The 21,984-nt window shown below is 40.4% G+C and overlaps 1 protein-coding gene across 5 annotated transcripts in view; it reads right to left on the minus strand.

Moving 5' to 3' along the window:
* The window catches only part of MCF2L (MCF.2 cell line derived transforming sequence like), a 158,943-nt gene that overhangs the window by 62,456 nt on the left and 74,503 nt on the right, over nucleotides 1–21,984 (minus strand). For all 5 annotated transcript variants that reach the window (XM_074155776.1, XM_074155785.1, XM_074155793.1 and 2 more), the window contains exon 2: nucleotides 9,904–9,987. In XM_074155776.1, the coding sequence (XP_074011877.1) occupies nucleotides 9,904–9,987 (84 nt within the window). The remainder of the gene's footprint in view (nucleotides 1–9,903; nucleotides 9,988–21,984) is intronic.

Consider the following 21,984-nt stretch of genomic DNA (forward strand, 5'->3'; position numbering starts at 1 on the left):
CTTTCCTACAACACCCCCTCCTTCAGATACCTGCTCTGCTTCCAGGGCAGTCTACAAGAAGTGGCAGAACATTAAAAGAACTGGGGGAAGGTGTTTCAAATGAGATTTCTTGTTCAACTTCTCAGATTACCTACAAAAGGTAAAGCAGAGCTGAACACCTAGGCTGCAGGATGGCTGCTGATGAGCTAGATATCATCTGCATCTTTTTTGGCGTGTGCACCACTGGGTAGAACTCAAAAATGCAACACTTTTTGAAGTGCTCCACACACATTTTACCACACAAAATGTAATATTTTTTTAAAGGCAATGTTAAGGTTGTATGTCTTATGCAAGAATATTTTGATAAAGATAGGCTGGATAATGGACTTGTTGAGCCCTAGCAACTGCATGAAGTTAACAGCTGGGGGTGGCAGGGACACATTGCCAGAAACTTATCTTTGCTTTACAGTTCAAAAACAGAAGAAAAACAGCCCAAAATGACTGTGGCAAAATAATAAGGCCTTTTTTCCAGCGCTGAAATCTGACAATTCTGCAGAAGTCAGCTGTAAACTGGTTTAACAACGCTGTCTGATCATGACAGCAACAGTGATCTGTGAAAATTATTGTATGCTACTGGCCACTCCAAGTCCCTTTACATCTAACCTCACCAGAAAAAGAGAAGAAATATTTGAGCTCAGATTCATTTGATAAAAGAAACCACCATTTCCCTCCAAAACCACATGTAATTAGAAGAGCTCAAATAGTATCCTTATGTTAATTTGTGGTGAATCTGACTTCAAACTACTTGCTTACAGGCAATATGGTGCTACTACTGTGAAGCTCTTGAAATCAAACTACATCAGAAAATAATGTGCTCTGGATGCACTTAAACAACAACAAAATGCAACTATTGGGCAAATATCACAAGTTTGAAAACATAACATTACAGTATTTGGATAAAGGTTAAGTCAATGGAGTTAATTTTAGCTATATAAATGTTCACAACACAAGTATAAGTTAAGACCAATTTTGATTCTATGATTTTTCCTTCTACCCAGGCTACAAGGACCAAAGCATTTTCCTCCCTCATTAAAAACCTTTTTTCAAGCATGATAATGATTATTTCTGTTGCTGACAAAGTGTTCTGCTCTCTCTAGCATATTTATTTTTAGGTACAATTATACATTATTTGCCGTATCCTGCTCAGTTACTTGCTTTGTTCTATTTAACTTCTATAAATAGGGCATATGAAACAAAAGAAGAACAATACGCTTGCAGGACACATCCTAAAAGCAGAAGCCCGGACTATGACCTCCAGGAAGTTCCCAGACCACCACAAATTGTCAAGGGCAAATAGAGCCATCCTGCCTTCACATTGCCTATTAATTTTCAGTTTCTAGTATACTCATCCCTGGTTATCTTGGGTGGAGACAACTCTGTCCTGCCACGTGCTGTTAGAAGATCGTTGTTCACTGATTATCTTTTTCTCCAGTATTTTCCTGCTGGGACACTTAAACACAAATATATCTTCAAATGCTGCTCAAGTGCTTTTCTCTTATCAGGACCTCGCTGCTGAAAAGAGTTTAGGGCAGAGTGACCTGAAGTACTATACATAAAAAATTCTGTAAAATTTCAGCTTTAACATTGCTGGCCTATAGAAGTTGTTTTCCATATTGCAGTTTTAAATACGTGGCCATCAATGGGAGACAAGCCACTCAGCAAAGCAGTTGCTGCTTACAAATGAGTGTTTGCCACTGCAATCTACAAAAAAGGCATGGGAAATACAACAAAGGAAAAATCCTACATTTAAATTCTGTTTGCATTAAATCATAGTAAAAGTACTAGGTGAGTTCACTTTTTAGAGTGTCCTTTATTTCATAATAAACTTGACACAACAAGGAATGATTTTTTTTGTCTTTATTCATTTTTTTCTTGCTTCCTTTCTGCAAAAGCAGAATTAAACAGTTTATTCCTAAATTACCTGTGTAAAATGGGATTTTCTTCCCTTCTCCCAGAAGTAAATCAAGCCACAGAATTTAGGGTGAGGAGATAAAATGGAAATGCAACTTTAGGAAGCTAGGCTGGGATTTGTTGTCGTTGATTTTGCTTTTAGTGAGAGGGAAAGCATGTGAGTGACAAAATTAACTCCTCTCATCATTCTTGAAACACAGGTTTAACGCAAAAACTTAAAATACCTTATTAAAATCAATTCACATAATAGTCTTCCAGCATCTCAGAATTATATATACCCAATTACAAAAAAAAAAAGGATATGAAAGTTTAGATGAACTCTATGAGTGCTACAACTCATGAGAATAATTCAATTTGTACAGAGCAATTTTTAAAACGAACAACTGGGATTTTAATCTCCATCCAAAAAAGTAGCGATTTGCTTGGCAAGTTTTGTCTACTCTAGTTTCTAGGCTTAAACTGGGATGAACTGACTTATACAATTGGAATTTAATAGTTTTATGTTTTCCTATGACAACCAAGTATCTCTTTGAAAGCATTGAGAGCATTTTCTTAGTCTAATCTTAGTCTTTTTTTTTTTTAATCTACATTTCTGAAAGGATATTAGACACCCTTATTTTATATAAAAAACATAAACCCAAGCCATTCTGTGATTCAATGAAAATGTTGAAAACCACTCAGTATTATTTAAACATTAAACAAATGCCACTTGAGCACCAGCTTTAGGTTTTGTTTGTTGCAAAGAACAGAAGAGAACACAGCAGGTTTTAAGCAGGTGCAATCACAGTCCAGGTACATTTTACCTGAAATCATAAAATAGTTTGGGTTGGAAGGAACCTTTAAAGGTCATCTAGTCCAACCCCCCTGCAATAAGCAGGGACATCTTCAACCAGATCAGGCTGCTCAGAGCCCCATCCAACCTGACCTTGAATGTTTCCAGGGATAGGGCATCTGTCACCTCTCTGGCAACCTGTGCCAGTGTTTCACCAACTTCATTGTAAAAAATATCTTCCTTATATTTAGTCTGAATCTAGCATCTTTTAATTTAAAACCATTACCCCTTGTCCTATTGCAACAAATCCTACTAAAAAGTCTGTCCCTATCTTTTTTGTAAGCCCCCTTTCAGTGTTGAAAGGCCACAATGAGGTCTCCCTGCAGCCTTCTCTTCTCCAGGCTGAATAACCCCATGATGGGGGGATGAAATGATTCCCAAGAATTACTTGATACCTGTCTCATAACATGCAGCTGTAAGGAACGGTCTCCAAATGAGAGGTTTATTACTTTTCAGTCTAAAAATGGAAACACCATAGAAGTAAAGAGCACTGATGTGTATGTCAGCAATTACAAAAAAATAAAAACATGCCACTTTAAGTAGATATGTTTCCACCCTACTTCTGTGATCCTTCATTAAAGAAAAACTTTGTTATTAACTCATTTATAACTGACTTTGGCAATCTATTCAACTGCAACTTCTTTAACAGAGCTAGTATCAAAGAAAACACAAATAACCTCTCTAAAATGGATTTTTTTCAGTGGATAAATCTCTACAGTTCTAGTAAACCTCCCGTTTGGCGGAGCTCTTCTAAATAGATCTGTGTGCCTTAGTCTAAGGCCAGTTTTTATGACAGCAACAGCCCTGCGTTTTGGAGAAATATCCATTTAAAAACATGCCAAATTGCATTAGCCCCAGAGGTTAGGTAGCAAAATGACTTGACTGCTCTTAGGAAATAGCACTTTGTGTTCTTAACTTCTGTATAGAATTATTTAAACACTAGCACCAACCATTAAAATTTTGTGGACCCAGAGCATCGTGATCTTACGTACGAAAGGAGTAGAAAAATGATCTTTGGAAAACTACCAGTCCCATCTTACAGCAGCGCATCTAAAGTTTACCTTAAGTCTAGGTAATTTAGCATTTATTCTTTATATTCTGCTACATCTAACTTTTCTCATAACAGTTGCAATCTCTTTTGGTTTTGTTGGGATTTTTTGTGTCGGTTTTTTTTTTCATTATTTATTTATTAAGCAGGTAGGGTGGTAGAGAAGAGCCACACCAAGGAAATTGCAATGCTGCTTTACACAATTCTAGTCAAGAGGCATATTAGTGTCTTTGTAGCTAAAAACAACCTCAAATGAGAAATAATTAATATTATTTTCAATTTAAAAGGGCATTGACAGGGAAAACTATGAACTGTGCAGCTGCTAGCACATGTGAGCATGCAAACACACAGAGAACAGTGTAATTCCCTACAATCCTGCAGAGACATGCTAGGTTTTTTGGTACAGTCCGCAATACTGGGGAGCAGCAAAGGACATTTCTCAGACTTCCAGGAAAGAAGAGTAGGAGATTATTTTGTAATGCTTCCCTAGTTATTCTGCTCCTGTTTACTTACAAAAAAGAAAAGGTTAATCTCAAAAGCACTCTGCCCAACCCCACCAAAAGAATCACAGAATCTTAGTGGTTGGAAGGGACCTTTGAGATCGAGTCCAACCACATTAAAAAAAACAAACAAAAAACACAACACACAAAAACAAACAAACAAGCAAACAAAACAAAACAAAAAAAAAACCAACAAAAAAAACCCCACACACACAAAAAAAAAAAGCAGCACCCACCAACTAAACCCCACACCCACAACCTCACACACAACACCCCACCACAAACCAACAATCCCGGGCACTAGAGCATGCCCTGAAGAGCCATGTCTACACATTTCTTAAATACCTCCAGGGATGGCGACTCCACCACCTCCCTGGGCAGGCTGTTCCAGTGCCTGACCACTCTCTCAGTAAAGTAATTCTTCCTAATATCTAATCTAAACCTCCCTTGCCGCAGCTTCATACCATTTCCTCCGGTCCTGTCGTTATTCCCTTGGGAGAAGAGGCCAACCCCCGCCTCTCTACAGTTTCCTTTCAGGTAGTTGTAGAGGGCAACGAGGTCCCCCTTCAGCCTCCTCTTCTCCAAACTAAACATGCCCAGTTCCCTCAGCCTCTCCTCATAGGACTTGTTCTCCAGACCCCTCACCAGCTTGGTGGCTCTCCTCTGGACACGCTCCAGCACTTCAATGACTTTCCTGTAGTGAGGGGCCCAAAACTGAACACAGTACTCGAGGTGAGGCCTCACCAGTGCCGAGTACAGAGGCACGATGACTTCCCTGCTCCTGCTGGCCACGCTATTCCTGATACAAGCCAGGATGCTATTGGCCTTCTTGGCCACCTGGGCACACTGCTGGCTCATGTTAAGCCGGCTGTCCACTAACACTCCCAGGTCCTTTTCTGCCAGGCAGCTTTCCAGCCACTCAGCCCCAAGCCTGTAGCGTTGCTTGGGGTTGTTGTGACCAAAATGCAGGACCTGGCACTTTGCCTTATTAAACCTCATCCCATTGGCCTTGTCCCATTGATCCAACCTGTCCAGATCCCTCTGTAAAGCCTTCCGACCCTCAAGCAGATCAACACTCCCACCTAGCTTGGAAGCAATGTAGTTGGATATACTTAGATGATGACAGAGCAAAGAGGTAGGTCTTCTAGCCTGACTCTACAAAGCAAATGAAATGGTATTCGGACTACAAGAAAAAAACATGATCTCTATGTTGATCAATATGCACACACAAGTTTCAAGAGCATCATCATTGTTAAATGGCTTGGATCTGTAACTCTGGTTCAAAAGACGTAGCTCAAGTAAAATTAATCTTGTTTACAGTCATGTAAAAAGTGAGATCCTTACGTGAGTGACAGAAAGGCTTACTACAGATTTTGCTTTATTGTTGTGGTGGTTCAGATATTATGTTTGTATGATTCTGATAAAGAATTTCTCCTTTCTACTTGCATAATACACTTAACTGGAGCACTCGGAGTATTTGAAATTACGTGTAGACTTCAGTGAGGTAGTGGATAAAAGCTTCATTGCATATCCTTTGCAAAGAAAAACAGAATCAAGAGGAATTTATTAAAATATTCTTTCCTTGAAATGAGAGAGTTTTACTCATACAACTTAACAAGCTGCATTTAGCCTAGGCTGATCAGCAGCAAGCATACTGGCTTAGAAATCAGATTGCAATAACTAAATTTGTACCTGAATGTATTTGAACTGGAGATCTCTTAGCCAAGGATTCATTTTTTTTCTTTTCTTTACTACCTTTCCTTTTTTTTAATAAAATCTCTACAGACTGTGGGTTTAGCACCATGAATATAAAACAGCTGTAAAGCCTACACCTGTGCAAGACAGAAACTGCTAAGTAATACCTTTTCCACTGTCAATACACAACATATACATTGACCGTATCATACTGGCAACAAAAATCAAGTTGATATTTTTAACTAACTGATGCAATATATGTGGTACAGGATCCACTCAGAATTTTGCAAACAGACTGGGCACCCGTGGATACTTCAAAGGGAACAGTTTAACCAGTGAGGTATTTTCAGCTCATTTCCACAGAGGAGAGCAAGAGCACAACCAAGGAAATAAAGTTATGGAGAAGCTTATTATTTAGAATGATAATTTAAAGGACCAAAGATACAAGCATTTTGAAAGCTAGTACCAATGCTAACTTTTTCAATTGCAGGAAAAAGAACTATGAATCAATAGGCAAAAATCCAAGTAGCATGAACCCCTATTTGTATTTCCTTTTGTTTGAAGTTGGTCAATGCATAAAGAGGCATTCAAAGGAAAGTGAGTTGAAATAATTACTACTTATGGTGACCAAGAGTCTCATTTGCACATCAGTTTGTACGATTTAAGATGCATATAAACATACACACCTGTCTGGATGCTCTTCATCTACATTTACTTTAACATGCCTGCATGAAGCGATGGCAGATAGTTGCAAAGTTGGGTATGAAAGTCACACAGCAACTTTCCAATTAAGGAAAGAGAAAAGAGAAAACACAGGAAAGAAAATATGAAGCGTGAATAAAAGACTGTAAGGAATACATTTTCCAGAGACTTTAAAATGGATCTTCCAATGTCCTTCATGAGGATTAAAAAAAAAGGCATAATACCCTTTGCAATGAAGAAGAAAAAGTGGTTGCACAAATACTAACTGAAGTAAGAAAAGTAAGACAGATGAAACAATGAACCATGTAGAGAGGATGTTTAATAAAGCCTAGCAACAACAAAAAAGAGTAACAACAGCTCTTGCAAAGATAAGGACCTTGTTCCACAGAAAGAATAAACTCCAAGGGAAAAAGTAAATAGCTGGGCATGAGGTAAAATATTAACTTTGGGGTTTATAAACTTGTTATGTGAATGATTGATTAAAAACCTCATCCACTGCTTGTCCTTCCATTACACTCAAGCTGAACACACGACTGCAGTCTCACTGCTGAGCAAGAACTAGAGCCTTCGGCACCTGTAGGACCTGTAGCCAGCACCTTGATCTCATTGCGCTTTGCTATATTGACTGAAAAATGGAAGCATTAATGTAAATTTTTTGCTTTATTTTGTTTCAAGCCTAACTTGGATGTGCCTGTAGCATTTCTGTTATAACCTAGCAGAATGAGGGACATTAATTACTTTGTACCTGCAGAGGAAAAGAGACCAAGAGAAAAAAGTGACCCCTATTTAGATCAAAACACAGAAGTGGCTTGGGAAGGGCTAGAGCCTTTAGCCACAGAAGCAGCTTAGGTTTCATTCACTATTCAAGCAAGCGTCCCACAAGACCTAGATACATCCTATTAGAGAAACTAAAGTGATTCAAGCATAAGTTGCCTTGCTCTTAAAAAGCCAAAAACTAAAAACTGAAATGCATCTAGGACATTACACAATTTATCATACCTGCAAAGACGCTATCTACCAAAAATGTTTGTAATCTATAGACTTTCATTTTAATGGAGTTTTATGCCATGTCCTAAGATTCTATTCCCAAGGCAACTTAGTAATAGGCAAAAAAGTCCCCTTCACACACGCGGTGAAGGTCTTAAGCGGCATTGCAACAAAGCTACTCATAAGCACAACTGCAAGAACAAGTTGTACATAAATCAAGTATCAAAATATTAGCTCTGTTCCTTTGTTCACAGAACTCGCACCACCACTATTTGGTACAGCACAGAAAATTAAACATCAGTGTCACGCAGGAGAATATGCAACAAAATGAAAATGCCTAACAGTCAGAGTGCCCAAGAGTAATAAAACACAACAGAGGATATAGTCAAAGCCCACAGTAATGCAGCTGGCCTACTATTTTAGGCAAACAAAACAGACTTCCAATAGACATGAGGGTGAATAAATAGAAGGAAATAGAATGATGAACGTATGCTTTTACTAAGCTCCACTGCACAGTGGATATAATGAGTGCTGATGATGCTTGTGGCTGTGTGAACTCAACAGTCTTAAGATGTGAACAATCTCCAGTTGGACTCAATGAGATTTTATTCATCTACTGTAGTTACCAGTTTTCCTTGTCACTTCAGAGGGGCAAAATATAAACCCTACTTACAGTTTTCTAGATAGGCTGATTCTTGCATAACATTATTATGAGCCATATTCTGCCCCTGGATAAGAAGGAAGAGCTTAGAAAGTCAAGAAAATAAACTGCCAGAAAAGAACTGTAGACTAAACACCATCATCTCAAATGGAGCATGAAGAGCAAGCTTCACAAACAAAATTTTATTTCCAAGTGCTACCATTGCCCCATAGAAAACACAGTTGCTACCGCAGACCCACACTTAAGTTTATATCTTGTGTGGCAGGAATAAATCATAATTATATATGAGAAGATTAAATGAGCTCTTGCCAAGCAAAGCAGTACACTGCTTCATTCCCTGTGTCTCTTGATCTGATGCAGCGATGGATTGAAAGGAAGAGGGGACAGTCATAAAGCCCAGCTTCAGCCTGGCGAGGTAAATCTCCTTTATGTTGAAGGAGGCAGGGCATCTCTGCAAAGCCACTGGTGCTCTCCCTCTCTGTGTATCAGAGGGAGGGCCGGGCAGGGCAGTAACTCCAGCAAGTTCACTGCTGCACACCTGCAAGAGCTTTATAGGCAAGAGGACGGGAAAACAAACCCAGAAGCTTATCAGACACCTGCAACATGGCCTGATCAGTGAGCAAAGGCACTATCTCACTTTACCCATTAGCAGCCAGCTGTGGTTCCAGCATTGAGATGGACCAAGCCCAGCAACTAACACCTGCACAGCAGATAAACACAGGGTCCCAAGACCTACCTGGCACAGGTTATCCAGGGACATTGAAGACACTGTGCTGTGTGAACGTAGCTGTGCTGCTTTTAGAGATGACTTCATTCCTAAAAGCAGGTTCCTTTGCAAAAGGCAGGCGGTGATACCAAGCCAAAAACCCTGTCCAGAACTTGGTGCTACACACACCTGACCCCTCGCGCTGAGGCTGTAGGGAAACACGGTACTGCAGTGCTTGATCAGACACTACTTTGGTCAAGTCCAAGGTGTCAGCTTGGACTTCAGTACTGAACCTGACAGCAGAGCCAGCGGCAGCGCAGCCTGTGGGGTGAGGACTGTGACACCACAGCAACAACCAGGACATCCACGCTGCCCCCTCCAGCTGTCAGCAAGGGCTCAGTAGGCTCAGAGAGCTCTAGGTCAGTGTTTGAGCACTGTCTCAGCTCCAAGCACGGGGAAGCTCAAGGTAAGTACCCACAGCTCCCTTAGCACCAAAACCAGGAGACTACATGTTCCCGTACCGAGCTCATCAGCACTTATTTATTTTCCCCCCATTTATTCTTTTATCCTACCCTCAATTCCATCTCATTTCCTGGATATCGGAAAATGAAGTATAATATAAAATTCCTATTATATTTTCTTTTTTAGAAAAAAAACATCTTCTCTTCATAAATCCTTGAATAAAATACAGACTACCAAGATTTGTTGAGTTGCTCATAAAATATTCATTTCTCCTGTATGAGACCTCAAAAACTATGAAAGCACAACAGGTCCAACCATACACCCAAGCAAAGTCTGTAAAAAGGAACCCCATAGTCTTACCTGAGAGGTAAGCAAATTGTTTCTTTAACTGGTCCTGAATATCTGCAGCATAGAGGGGAATGATATCCTGATGCATGATTTCATCTGTGGAGAAAAAAAAAATAATTTGCATTGCAAAGTCATTTTATGTAAAATTTCACAGCAGACATAAAAAAAAAAAATCATCCCTAGAACACAAGCATCCAGAAAACTACCCAAGTTTTGAAAAATACATGAAAATGTTGAGAGTCTTTCAAGTCTCTGCCAAAGGGAAACTTTTCTTTGAACAGCATATTGATAAAAGAGTAAAGTAACATTGATTTGCTGACACTTGGAAGCGGTATGGGATGTCACTGAACCAAATACTGTAGAACTTATATTTCTCAGGAATATATGGGGTTTTTAGATATAAAACTCAATTTTTATTAAAACCTTCTCAACTCGCATGAAAAAGAGAAACTTATGATCCGTCTAGCCTGTTGTCTAGTGTTCAAATACCCCAAGGCAACAGCATTCAATAAGGTAGGCAGAACAGGCTTGAAAGAACATCTTCACATTGAACATACACATTTACAGCTCAACTGTGAAAGGCCTTGCTTATCTTTTATCTCAGCCCTTCCACTTTAGCTTAATGACACACATAAAACTTTCCCAAATCCTAATTTTCTGCCACAGTGTTTGAGTGGAGGGATTTCCTACAGCGTTTTTCCAGAGGTCGAGCAGAAACCTGTTTCACTGACCACGATAAAGATTGCATGACGGAGTTGCCTCATTCATTAAACTATGATTTTTTTTTTTTTTTTTAACATGGAAACAAAAAGTTTTACTCTTTTGCAATTTCCAAAAATTAATTATTCTACATTTTAGCCTCATTGCAAAGCAGTGAAGGGATAACCTAGCACTTTCATTATTTGGTTTTGAACAGTTCTTTTAACCTGGCATTGTATAAAGAAGTTTTGTTTTTAATGTATGTTGAAATGCCATTAAGATAGACTCAAATCTGACACTCAGAACTGTGAAATTCACAGGAAAAGTAAGTAAAAATATAAAAGCGGTGTAAGGATAAGTGTCATCTGCCTTGAAGTATAAGCCAATCAAACAGAAGTAGAGCTCTGGCCTTCAAGGAAGAGCTTGCTATTACTGAGATCTTTCAAATGCTAGATCTTGAGGGGAAAGCCACTCACTTTTACAGCGATTCTCATGTGTGCAAAATTCTGAGAACTGTAATTATTTGAGAACAGCAAAAAAACCCCTACTTTCAGTTACTTCATGCAGATAAGCAACAACTTATACTGGGAAACAGAACTTGTCTGTTCTCTTTTGGCCAGTCCGGCAGAGGAAGACCCGTGACCACTTTCAAGGTCACACAATGATTAGAGCTATTTTTCTGCATCCGGTGAACTGCCGCTTGATCAGAAGACCTCTGCATACCATGCTGTCAAATCCATAAGTGGATACGTTTAACTATTAAGTCATATTTCACCCAGACCATCAGTTATGTCATCATCTTCATATTTTTAAGAAAAAAACTGAACACATAACTTTCAAAAGTCCGATCTCAGATGACCAAGTAATTTCCAGAGGAAGGTACACCTCCCTCCCCCCTCACCCCCACAAGGGAAAAAGAATTTAAGATATTTTTTTTTTTTGCAGTCAGTGCTTTTTAATATAAGGAGTCCTCCTGCAGCAGTGTTTAAGAAAATAAACACCCCTGATTCTAGGCAAACCAATGCCTTCAGTGGTAGATGGGAAAAGGGAAAATAATGTAATCGCTTTGTAATATGCCTCCCTGCCTACCGTCACAGGCAGAAATAAATTTTCATTATTGCAGCATAAGCATGTAATGAAATAGGCGTGTCTTGCATACGTGAGTAAATACGTGACACAGAGCATTCAAGCAGGCAAGATGTTCCTAAGTCGGGGAAATTATGTTTCCCAGACACATAATGGTCGCTATTTCCTCATGTATCCGTGTGATCAATCCCATTGCAGTTCTGACCTCTGCCAGGTAAAGACACAAGCCTAGATTTAATTGCCCCGGTGTTCTCTCTGACGGGAACAGTAGCTTTTGCAATCAGCACAGGGCAGCCCGCAACATTGTGGTCAAATACTATTTTCCTGAAAAGACAGTCTTTTTCTGTTTTCCTCCCTGTCATTCTAAACTCTGTGTTTGCAACTGGAGGAACTGCACGCTATGCTTGTTCATGGCTGGAAAACCTCCAGAAGCTCTTTCTGCTGCTCTCTCCTCCACCACAGCCGCCTCCTCATCTTGCTGATCTGGTTTCATGACACTCTTCAGGAAGCAGAATATGTCTTAAGATCAGAGCTGATTTTCAATAATTTGAAACAGTTGAAATAACAAGTAGCAGTACAAAACAATGTGAAAAAACGCAACTGTTGGAACTGCTGAACAGTTTGCATCCAGAAGCTTGACAGGATAGACCTGAACTCGGTATCAGCGCTCACAGATTTAGTCAGAAATCCCTCTCCGATACCCTGTCTCCTTTCAGAGAAGATGCAATGGTAAGAACTCACGGCTCTGCATCATTTCCTTTATATTTAGCATCCCTCTAGAAAAGAGGGTTCACCACAGTTTGTCTGGGACTGAATCTGATTTCACTTTAAGTTTGTCCATTGTTACTTAAATATACTATTTCTTTAGCGGGATAAGGCAATGAAAGGCACACATGCTAAACAGACTGTGAGGGCACACACTCCCCGCTCTCATGGACTTTGGGGAAAATAATTTCTTGGAAAGATTCTTTAAATAGAGAATCTGCCACCTGCTACAGGCTCTGGGGACAATTTCCATTTTAGTAAAGCTAATTAAGTGCACATTGAAATACAGAATTACTGAAAATCCGTTCACTGTTTTCTAAGGAATTTTTATAGGTTCCAACTCTAAACTCTACTTCCACTTACTTGGATTAACATTTACACAGCCCACAATTTTCCCTGTTCTGTGTTGACTGCTTTACATAGTATTTTCAAAACAGAGACCTAAGCATTTGGCTGTTTTACTGTATCTAAAATTCATGGCTGAAAAGAGATGCTCACACCAAAATATGCTAGAAAAGCCAGTCTTTCCTGAAGAGCTCATTTAAAGGCTTTCCCAAAGTAGTCTGCTTAAAATAAAGCCTGTGGGATTTATAATTAATCTGCTGTTGTGGGTGCTAATAAACAGTAAAATAAGGTTCTGTATAGTTATTACTGCTTTTTTATCATAATTTTTAAAAATTTAACACACATAATAGCTGGAAATGCACAAAGATTTTTTTTTTCTAAGACAACAGCTGGAGGTTCTTTAAAAACCACATTATCTAGTATTTAAAATAAGACAGGACAGATTGTCATCTTGCTAACATAAAGGAATCGGTTAAATATGCGGTTCTCATTTAAAAAAAAGCCTCTCTTTAAAAACGTGAACCATAATCTTGCAGATATATAATCTTCTAATTCAATTTTAAATCTTGCTTTGATAGTTCTGTCCGTGTGACGGAGGAAGATGGCTTGGGGGGGGGCTGACCCTGTCCCATCAAAGGCTCCTGACTGCATTTCAAATGAAGCAGGATGACAGATTTAAGCACAAGGGCACAAAGATAACTTGTGCTTGAATTACCTGGTGCCACTAAGCCCTGCAGAAACCCGGATCTGAGAAAACAATCAATGTCACTCAAGTCAAGATTTTCACTTATTAGTAAAAGGCTCCTCTTTCTTTCCAATCAAACTGAAAATCATCATCATTCTGAGTTCACCTGACATGCTGAAGCAAAGCCATTTTCACAAAAGACAACGCTGGAGGGGAGTCTGAACAGACCGTACCTACATTACATGGAAGGAAGTCTCCCAACACGACTCATTAGCCTCCTGTAATGGGTTTAATCCAATTCCCACCAAGCCAGCTGGAATTACACCACCCTTTGAGTAGGTCTGCATGAGCCGTTACTTTATACCAACTTGAAAGCCAAACTGTTTCTACACATACGGACACAATTATGCCTTTCAGTGCAGATCCCAGTATCACACCATAAAGCAAACTACAAACCATTTTTTCTCCTCCATTTTCTTGCTGAGTCAGCAAGATTTCCCTGAAACTGTGTCTATGGCTTCTCTATGAAATTCATGCCTTAAATTGAAGTAATGTCTTTTTCTCAACCAGTTTTGTTTTGCTTCTCCTGTGGAACAGCCAACCCACCCAAAGAGTTGAATGCCTTTTATGAAGGGGGTCTTCATGTGAAGCACCCTCCCATCTGGTAATTATAAATCCAAGATAATGACTTTCAGAACAGTCCCTTCATCTCTCTCAGCCCCAAGGCAAACCTTTCATTTCCTCATTCTTCCCTCTTCATCTTCGCCCCCCCGACCACCATCACTAACAGTCAGCTCCTTTGTGTAACCCCCAAAGGAGGAAGGGCAAGAGCAGCTGATGTGGTGAAGATAGCCCTCTTCCGCGCTAAGCCACATGAAACTAATTAGCTAGTCAAGACGGCAGGAGAGCTCTCCAGCTTTAAAACTGAATTTTAAAAATCGCTGCTGAAGAGCGATGATGCCTGCAAGCTCTGTGCTACATGTGCTCAGGCACACCACCTACAGGCCGAGCTCCTCAGGTCCATGTGCTATTGGTAGCCACACTGGGCTGATGACAGGAGTTCATGCAAGCGTTCATAAATTAAGTATTAAAAATTCACCAGTCCAAAATACCTTAAGGAAGAGTTCATTTCTATTTTATTTCAATACACTGCCATGAAAACAAGGAGCTGGGGAAAGCAAGCGATTAAATCTCTGGAATTTTCATGTAAAAGGCAGCTCTCTGCTAAAGTGTACTTTGGAAGGAAATTATCACCCATGTAAAACAGCACTCTTGCAACTTGCTTGTTTCTGGTGAGCTAAAATATCCCAAGCAAGTAGGCAATATGAATTCTTCACTTCCACCAGCATCCCAATTGCTAGCACAAATAGAAATAAAGCAACCTAGCACTCCAAACAGCTTCATTTGGCACCGAGTGTCCAAAAAATATTTTAAATTATACAGATATGTAAGAATTTTACTTGTAAAAGCTTAACAGCCTACAGTCAAGCTACATCTCCCATTGCCTCTCCTAGTCAAAGAGAGACAGTTTCCTTTTAAGAGCGCTAGTGCATAAAAGAGATGCTCAAGGTGAAATACTTTTTGGTTTTTTTTCCAGAAAATTATGCTTTATAGAAGTTCCTCCTCCTATAGAAGTAGTATAGAAGATAGCATCACTAACATCAGTTCATTTTCTAGGACTGTATAGTCTATTGCCACAATACACACAGACCACGTATCCTAGCCCAGCTAGGTTGGAATCCCATGTATTTTCAGTGCTAAATAAGGATCTAGTTCAGTCAAGACTTTGAAGTGCTACTGCCGAATAAAATCTAAGCCCTTAGGAGTGATGTTCTCTCTATTATAAGCCCATGCATAGCAGACAGAGGCACTTACTGTTTGAGTGGTGTTTTTAATGCCTCATGCATCGGAAGCCCTGACCATTTGGATGTTTCACAGAGTCTATGATATTTCTGCAGCACTTTTCATAATCCCTAAACTTTGGTAATATTTAAATGATTCCATTGAAATGAAACTTGATAACTAAGCTTTAATCATACCTGAAGCAACTACTTAGAAGACACATAAATTAACCCCAAAAGGCTGCAATTCCAGAATTTAAATACAAGGGGCAGGAACTTATTCATGGGTGAAATAAAAGAAAAAAATCTCTGTATTATATAGATGCCTACTGAGCCACCTGCTTCCTGTAATCACAATTCAAGAAAAACAAAGAAGTCCACCTGTTTCTTCTTTAAGATCACAGAGTTGGAGATTTCACACAGGACTATCTACAAAGCTACAATGATGATGATTCGGATTCAAGTAGGGAGATTAATCACTGACCCTTCTTTTAGAAAAAATGTTTGAGGTGTACAGCAAATGCAGTGCTGTTGGGTTGACGCAAGACAACAAGAGGTGTAACAGTCCTCATTTTCTTGACTCAAATGATGAAACACCTACTCAAAAGCACACTTTGAGAGCCAACCAAGATTTTGGTTTCTCTTAAACTCTTCTCTAAAATTTTTGGATTTGACCACTTATTATGCATGTTGAAGGATCTCTTCCTTATTCCACCTCCCCTTTTGCAAAAGCCAACAAAGTTCTTTGTCTTGATTTGCCTAAATAGCATCATCTCAAAGCACAAACGTCAGAGGAAATATAATCCTCTCTCTTCCATGTATAGTAGATGTACTCACAGGATACTATGAGTGCTAAATACTACAGCTTCTTCCTCTTCTGCTTCAGCAGTCACACCTACTTGACACACATACTCCGTAGTCCCACAGCTTCTCAGGGATCAGCTTTAAGTTTGGATATGGCTTACAAGAGCAATCAAATATTAGCTAACCTGTAACTAGAAGAAAACGATGTAGTAATTAAGAAGTCAATCTACGGATCACCAAGAACACCTAGTGTTTCTCTGTACTTGAAGAAAATCTAAAACAAGATGGGGGGTGGAGGGAAGGAAATGTTGCAATTTTTGCAAGAAAACTTAAAGTGTTACCAGTTATAGCATCTAATTTTTGTCATGCTTTTGCTCCACACAGTGCTTAAGTGCACCTATTATGTTTTGGTGAGAAAGGTGTTCTTCGTGCTATTTCAAGTCATAATAATTACTCTTCCCAAAGGGAGAAGGAAGGGGAACTTTGAATCATGCCACACAGCCGTATTATAGCACAGATTTTATTAGCCACAAAGAGGACTTAGAGATAAAGGGCAGCAATAGCATCACATGTGTTTACTACCTAAAAGTAAAAATTAACCTGGTGTGGATGGTATACTCTTACTACTTTAACAATAATATTCCTCTCATCCTCTTTCCAGGACATCCTGAAGAAAGCCAAGCCTGCTGGTAAACCCTTTTACGTTCTTGCAGGGTAGTTTCAGACTGCTAGGAACCACACCCACAAATAAGGTTAAAATCTTGCCAAAACTGCAGCATCATTAACTCCTTAATACTGTAAATCATGCTGAGTGTAGAGTGCAAAAATATCTCAAAAGTATTAGCTGTACTTAGTCGCCTACAAGCAGCAGATTTTGCAAAAAGCAAGGATTTATTACTTTTTTTAATGGAAAAATATTAGATACAGCCTGAGCAGCAGAGAATATTCCCCCAGCCAGCACTCAAGCGATAAGACGACAAGTGACCCAGATGCGGCTCGCTTAGTACTTAAGCAAGCAAGTCTCCATAGAATAACAAAAATATTAGATTTTGCCAACTGCATTTAATAAGATTTACTGCTCTGAGAAAGTTATTACGGAAATTTTGCTTTCTAACTACTGAAGCCTTGCAAAAAAGGAGTCATCTTATAAACATGGAAAATAGAAAGATCAACTCTGAATAGAAGAGCTGCATGCAAATTATAGGACTCATCTTCATTGTGGCTTAAAAACTAATGATGCAATCAGACAGCTTAAACACGTGCTAAAAAGGACATCTTTTTAGACAACCAAACCAAAGATACTCTTCACTGAAACTGCCTGCTTTCAACCTTCCCTCTGTAGAAAAATACATATTTCAAATCATGCCCCAAAGCTTTAACTGAAAAGTCAACACACACAAGACCAGCTGCATGAGTACTTGGCAATTCTACTAAATGGAAAGCTATTTTTGTGTGATATTTTGGAAGCAAGACAAGGTTTTAAACAATGCGTGATTTTACTCTTGATCTGAAAATTAAAATCACTTCTATAAAATAGCAAAGAGAAAATCCCATTGCTTACTGTACACATCTATTCTGGAGAGAAATTACAGCAGTTCTAACAATTGTGAGGTTGTCACAGAATGGTTTGGGTTGGAAGGGCCCTTCAAAGATCACCTAGTGCAAGCCCCTGCCAAGGACAGGTATCTCTTTCACTAGACCAGATTGTTCAAAGCCTAATCCAACCTGAACTTGAACAATTCCAGGGATGGGGTATCCAGAACTTCTCTGGGCAACCAGTTCCAGTGTCTCGCCACCCTCATCATACAAAAAAATTTCTTCCTTACGTAGAATCTAAACCATTGCCCCTTATCCTGCCACTGTAGGCCCTGGTCTTCCTTGAATTTTATCATTTCAATGACATGAAAGATGGCTAGAATCACTTCTAACAAGTGATATAAATTTATGGTATTCTGACACAAGTACATTTTTACATAGAACTGTACATCTGTAAACTAATGTTTTGCAAGGTGATGTGATGCATTTCATGGGTGTGAGAGAGTAGGAAGAGCTAAGTGTTCACTAAGTGGCATATTTGGAGCTGAGTACTAGTTTTCAATTATGACACACTTACTTGCAGATGTTTGTAAACTTCCCAGTTCTTGGGACCCTGACTACAGATGACTTACAAAGAAGAGGTTGCCGAGTTCATAACAAAACTGGCTGCCCCATCTTATCACACAGAGGGCAGAGTTGTTAAAGAAGCAGCTCTTGAAGCACTGTGGCTTACTGCCAATACCATTAAAAAGATTAAACCCATCACATTTCTCTCTGAAGGGATACAAAGACAATTAGGGGACTAGAACATCTCTCTCACAAGAAAAGGCTGAGGGACTTGGGTCTTTTTAGTCTGGAAAAGAGAAGGCTGAGGGGGCATCTGATCAACACGTATAAATACTTGGGTGGGTGTCAAGAGGATGGGGCCAGTCTTTTTTCGTTGGTGCCCAGTGACAGGACAAGAGGTAACAGACACAAGCTTGAACATAAGAAGTTCCATCTAAACATGAGGAAGAACTTCTTTACTTTGGGGGTGGCAGAGCACTGGAACAGGCTGCCCAGGGAGGTGGTGGAGTCTCCATCTCTGGAGACATTCAAAACCCGCCTGGACATGTTCCTGTGCAACCTGCTCTAGGTGGACCTGCTTTGGCAGGGCGGTTGGACTAGATGATCTCCAGAGGTCCCTTCCAACCCCATATCATTCTGTGATTTATTCTGTAAAGGACTGCTAATATTAACTGCTTTGGGCAATACAGAGGCAGGCCATGGCTCAGCATCTTTTACGGGCAGCTAAAGAGTCCTTTAATGCAACATACCCAGGTCTGCTGCTCACATCCAGCATTTTGCAGGCAGCATGCTAGAGGCTGGGCAGGAGCCTCCCCTCCTTTGCTTTACAGACCCCCATTTTCACCTCTTTTAGGTCTCAAATGAAGCATCCATTCATAGAATCATTCAGGTTGGAAGAGACCCTTGGGATCATCGAGTCCAACCATCTACCCTACTCTACAAAGTTCTTCCCTACACCATATCCCCCAACACCACATCTAAATGACTCTTAAACTCATCCAAGGATGGTGACTCAACCACCTCCCTGGGCAGCCTATTGCAGTGTCTGATCGCTTTCTATGAAGAATTTCTTCCTAATGTCTAGTCTAAACCTACCCTGTTGCAACTTGAAGCCATTCCCTCTTGTTCTATCGCTATTTGCTTGTGAGAAGGGACCAGCACCAACCTCTCTACAATGTCCTTTCAAGTAGTTATAGAGAGTGATGAGGTCTCCCCTCAGCCTCCTCTTCCTCAAACTAAACAGTCCCAGCTCCCTCAATCGTTCTTCGTACGATTTATGCTCCAGGCCCTTCACCAGCTTTGTTGCCCTCCTCTGTACCTACTCCAGCACCTTGATATCTCTCTTGTATTGAGGTGCCCAAAACTGGACACAATACTCCAGGTGTGGCCTCACCAGTGCTGAATACAGGGGGACAATCACCTCCCTACTTCTGCTGGTCACACTATTCCTAATACAAGCCAGGATGCCATTGGCTTTCTTGGCCACCTGGGCACACTGCTGGCTCATATTCAGCCGCTTGTCAATCAGAACCCCCAAGTCCTTTTCCGCCAGGCAGCTTTCCAGCCACACTTCCCCAAGCCTGTACCGATGCAGGGGGTTGTTGTGGCCCAAGCGCAGGACCTGGCACTTGGTCTTGTTGAAGTTCATACCATTAATGTTGGCCCATCGATCCAACCTATCTAGGTCTCTCTGTAGAGCCTCCCTGTCCACATGCAGGTCAACACTCCCGCTTAACTTGGTGTCATCTACGAACTTACAGATGATACACTCTATGTCATTATCAAGATCATCAATGAAGATGTTAAACAGGAATGGCCCCAACACTGAGCCGTGGGGAACACCACTTGTGACTGGCCGCCAGCTGGATTTAACTCCATTGGGCACCACTCTTTGTGACCGTCCAGACAGCCAGTGCTTGATCCAGCAGATCGTATGCTCGGCCAGGCCATGTGCGGCTAGTTTTTCCACTAGAATTCTATGAGGAACAGTGTCGAATGCTTTCTGAAAGTCCAGGTAGATAATATCCACAGCCTTTCCTTCATCCAATAAATCTGAGAATTTGGCACATGGTTGTCATGACTAATCAAGTTCTGGCCTTGTGAGCGAGGAGTTATTTTTGATAGAAATTGTCTGTGCAAAACAAATCAGTGAGGGTACAATGTCTTAGATTTATTTCAGTCTCACCTGCAAAAAACCATTAGATTCTGTTTCCTTAAGCGCAACAGTCTAACTGGATGTTACCTCTATTTTGAGAGGTTGTTTTGCTAGACTTCTAAATCCAGAGATGGACAGCTTTCTCTTAAAAAATCTACACTTTTGGGTATAGAAGGAAATTACTTAAGCTTCCTAGAACAACAAAAAACCCCACCCTATTTCGTATGTACCAAGTACAACACAGATGCACATTAAAAAAGTAACAACTTGCTGTTTGTTAAGAGAAGCCATGGTCCATAAATCATCTTAAGTGAAATGCAAAATCCTTGCTTAGAACTTAAAACCAACAAAACCTTGTCGTGTTCAAACTGAGACGTGAATAGATGCATCATTTACTCTGAATTAGACAACCTCCACAATTTCTTGACTTTAAAAGTGAACACAGAATAGGGTAAAATTTAGTTAAGCTGACACACCTACTGTATCTCAGGCTAATAAAATCTGTCTACCATCATATAATACATGGTATATCAGTTTTCTGGAAAACGAACTAAAGCAAAAAAAAACCAAAAACAACTTGCTCTTCCAACTAAGAGGAAGTATCCCAGAGTCATGATGAAGTAGCTCTGCTTTCTAAAAAGACCTAGCAAGTAATTTGTTTCATAAGAACTGTTCACAACGCTCTGGAAGGGTCCCATGTCAACAACAGCTTCAGGATGCAAAAGTATCACGTGCTAGCAGACCCCTTCCCAGTGCAGTACTATAGCTCTGAGAAGATCATAGAAGATCACTGACTTGCCTTGCTTTCCTCCTTTCAGGTAAAGCTTCGGCACATCCTTAACATTGAGATGTAGCAAATGATGAAGATTCATCCCCTGCATCATTCGTTCCCTGACATGCGACTTGCCAGCGCTGTGCCTGACTCCAGCAGCTGAAGGGAGTCCACCTTCATCACAAGTAAGGCTGAGACAGACAGATTTTAAGGACACTCCCCTCAATTACAAGCACACACAGAAGACCTCTGCCGGCATTCCAGTCACCCTCTTTCCACATTTCTCTTACCTGCAAAGAAAGCTAGGAGAACCTCCATGAAGGATCCTCCATGGGATCCTGTCCCTTGGAGACAGCCTGCTAACTCCTGGGGATTCATGGCCACAGACGGGCAGTGCTGACTCCACACCCCACTACTGCAACACCCAAGTTGCGTCAGAAACTTTTTGGTCCTGCAATGTACCTACAAGGCAGGAGGCGCTTTACCCCTATTTGGATGTTGAAAAGCAGAATCAGCATTGCTCACAAGTACCTGCAGAGTCTTTAAGCAGAACAGAGACTTGAGTCCTGTGCCAACATTCCAAACCAATCCTCTCTTTTCCATTGGTTCATCCTTTTTCCCATGTCTCTACCCTCACTCCCTGATGTGGACTGACAAAGGAATTCTCTAAGACGACATTGATTTCCTTGGAAATTTTCACAGGGCTGAGTACAGAAATAGGAAGATGGGTATCTGAGACCTCCCCTTGGCTTTCATTCCCTCCCCTCTGCTGCATATAGGCACAAACCCTCCCACCCCTGTATAGTGCTCAGGAGGAAAAGGAAAGAACGGTGTTGGA

The sequence above is a fragment of the Numenius arquata genome, chromosome 1 (genome assembly GCF_964106895.1).
Source record: "Numenius arquata chromosome 1, bNumArq3.hap1.1, whole genome shotgun sequence".
Classification (NCBI taxonomy): Eukaryota; Metazoa; Chordata; class Aves; order Charadriiformes; family Scolopacidae; genus Numenius; species Numenius arquata.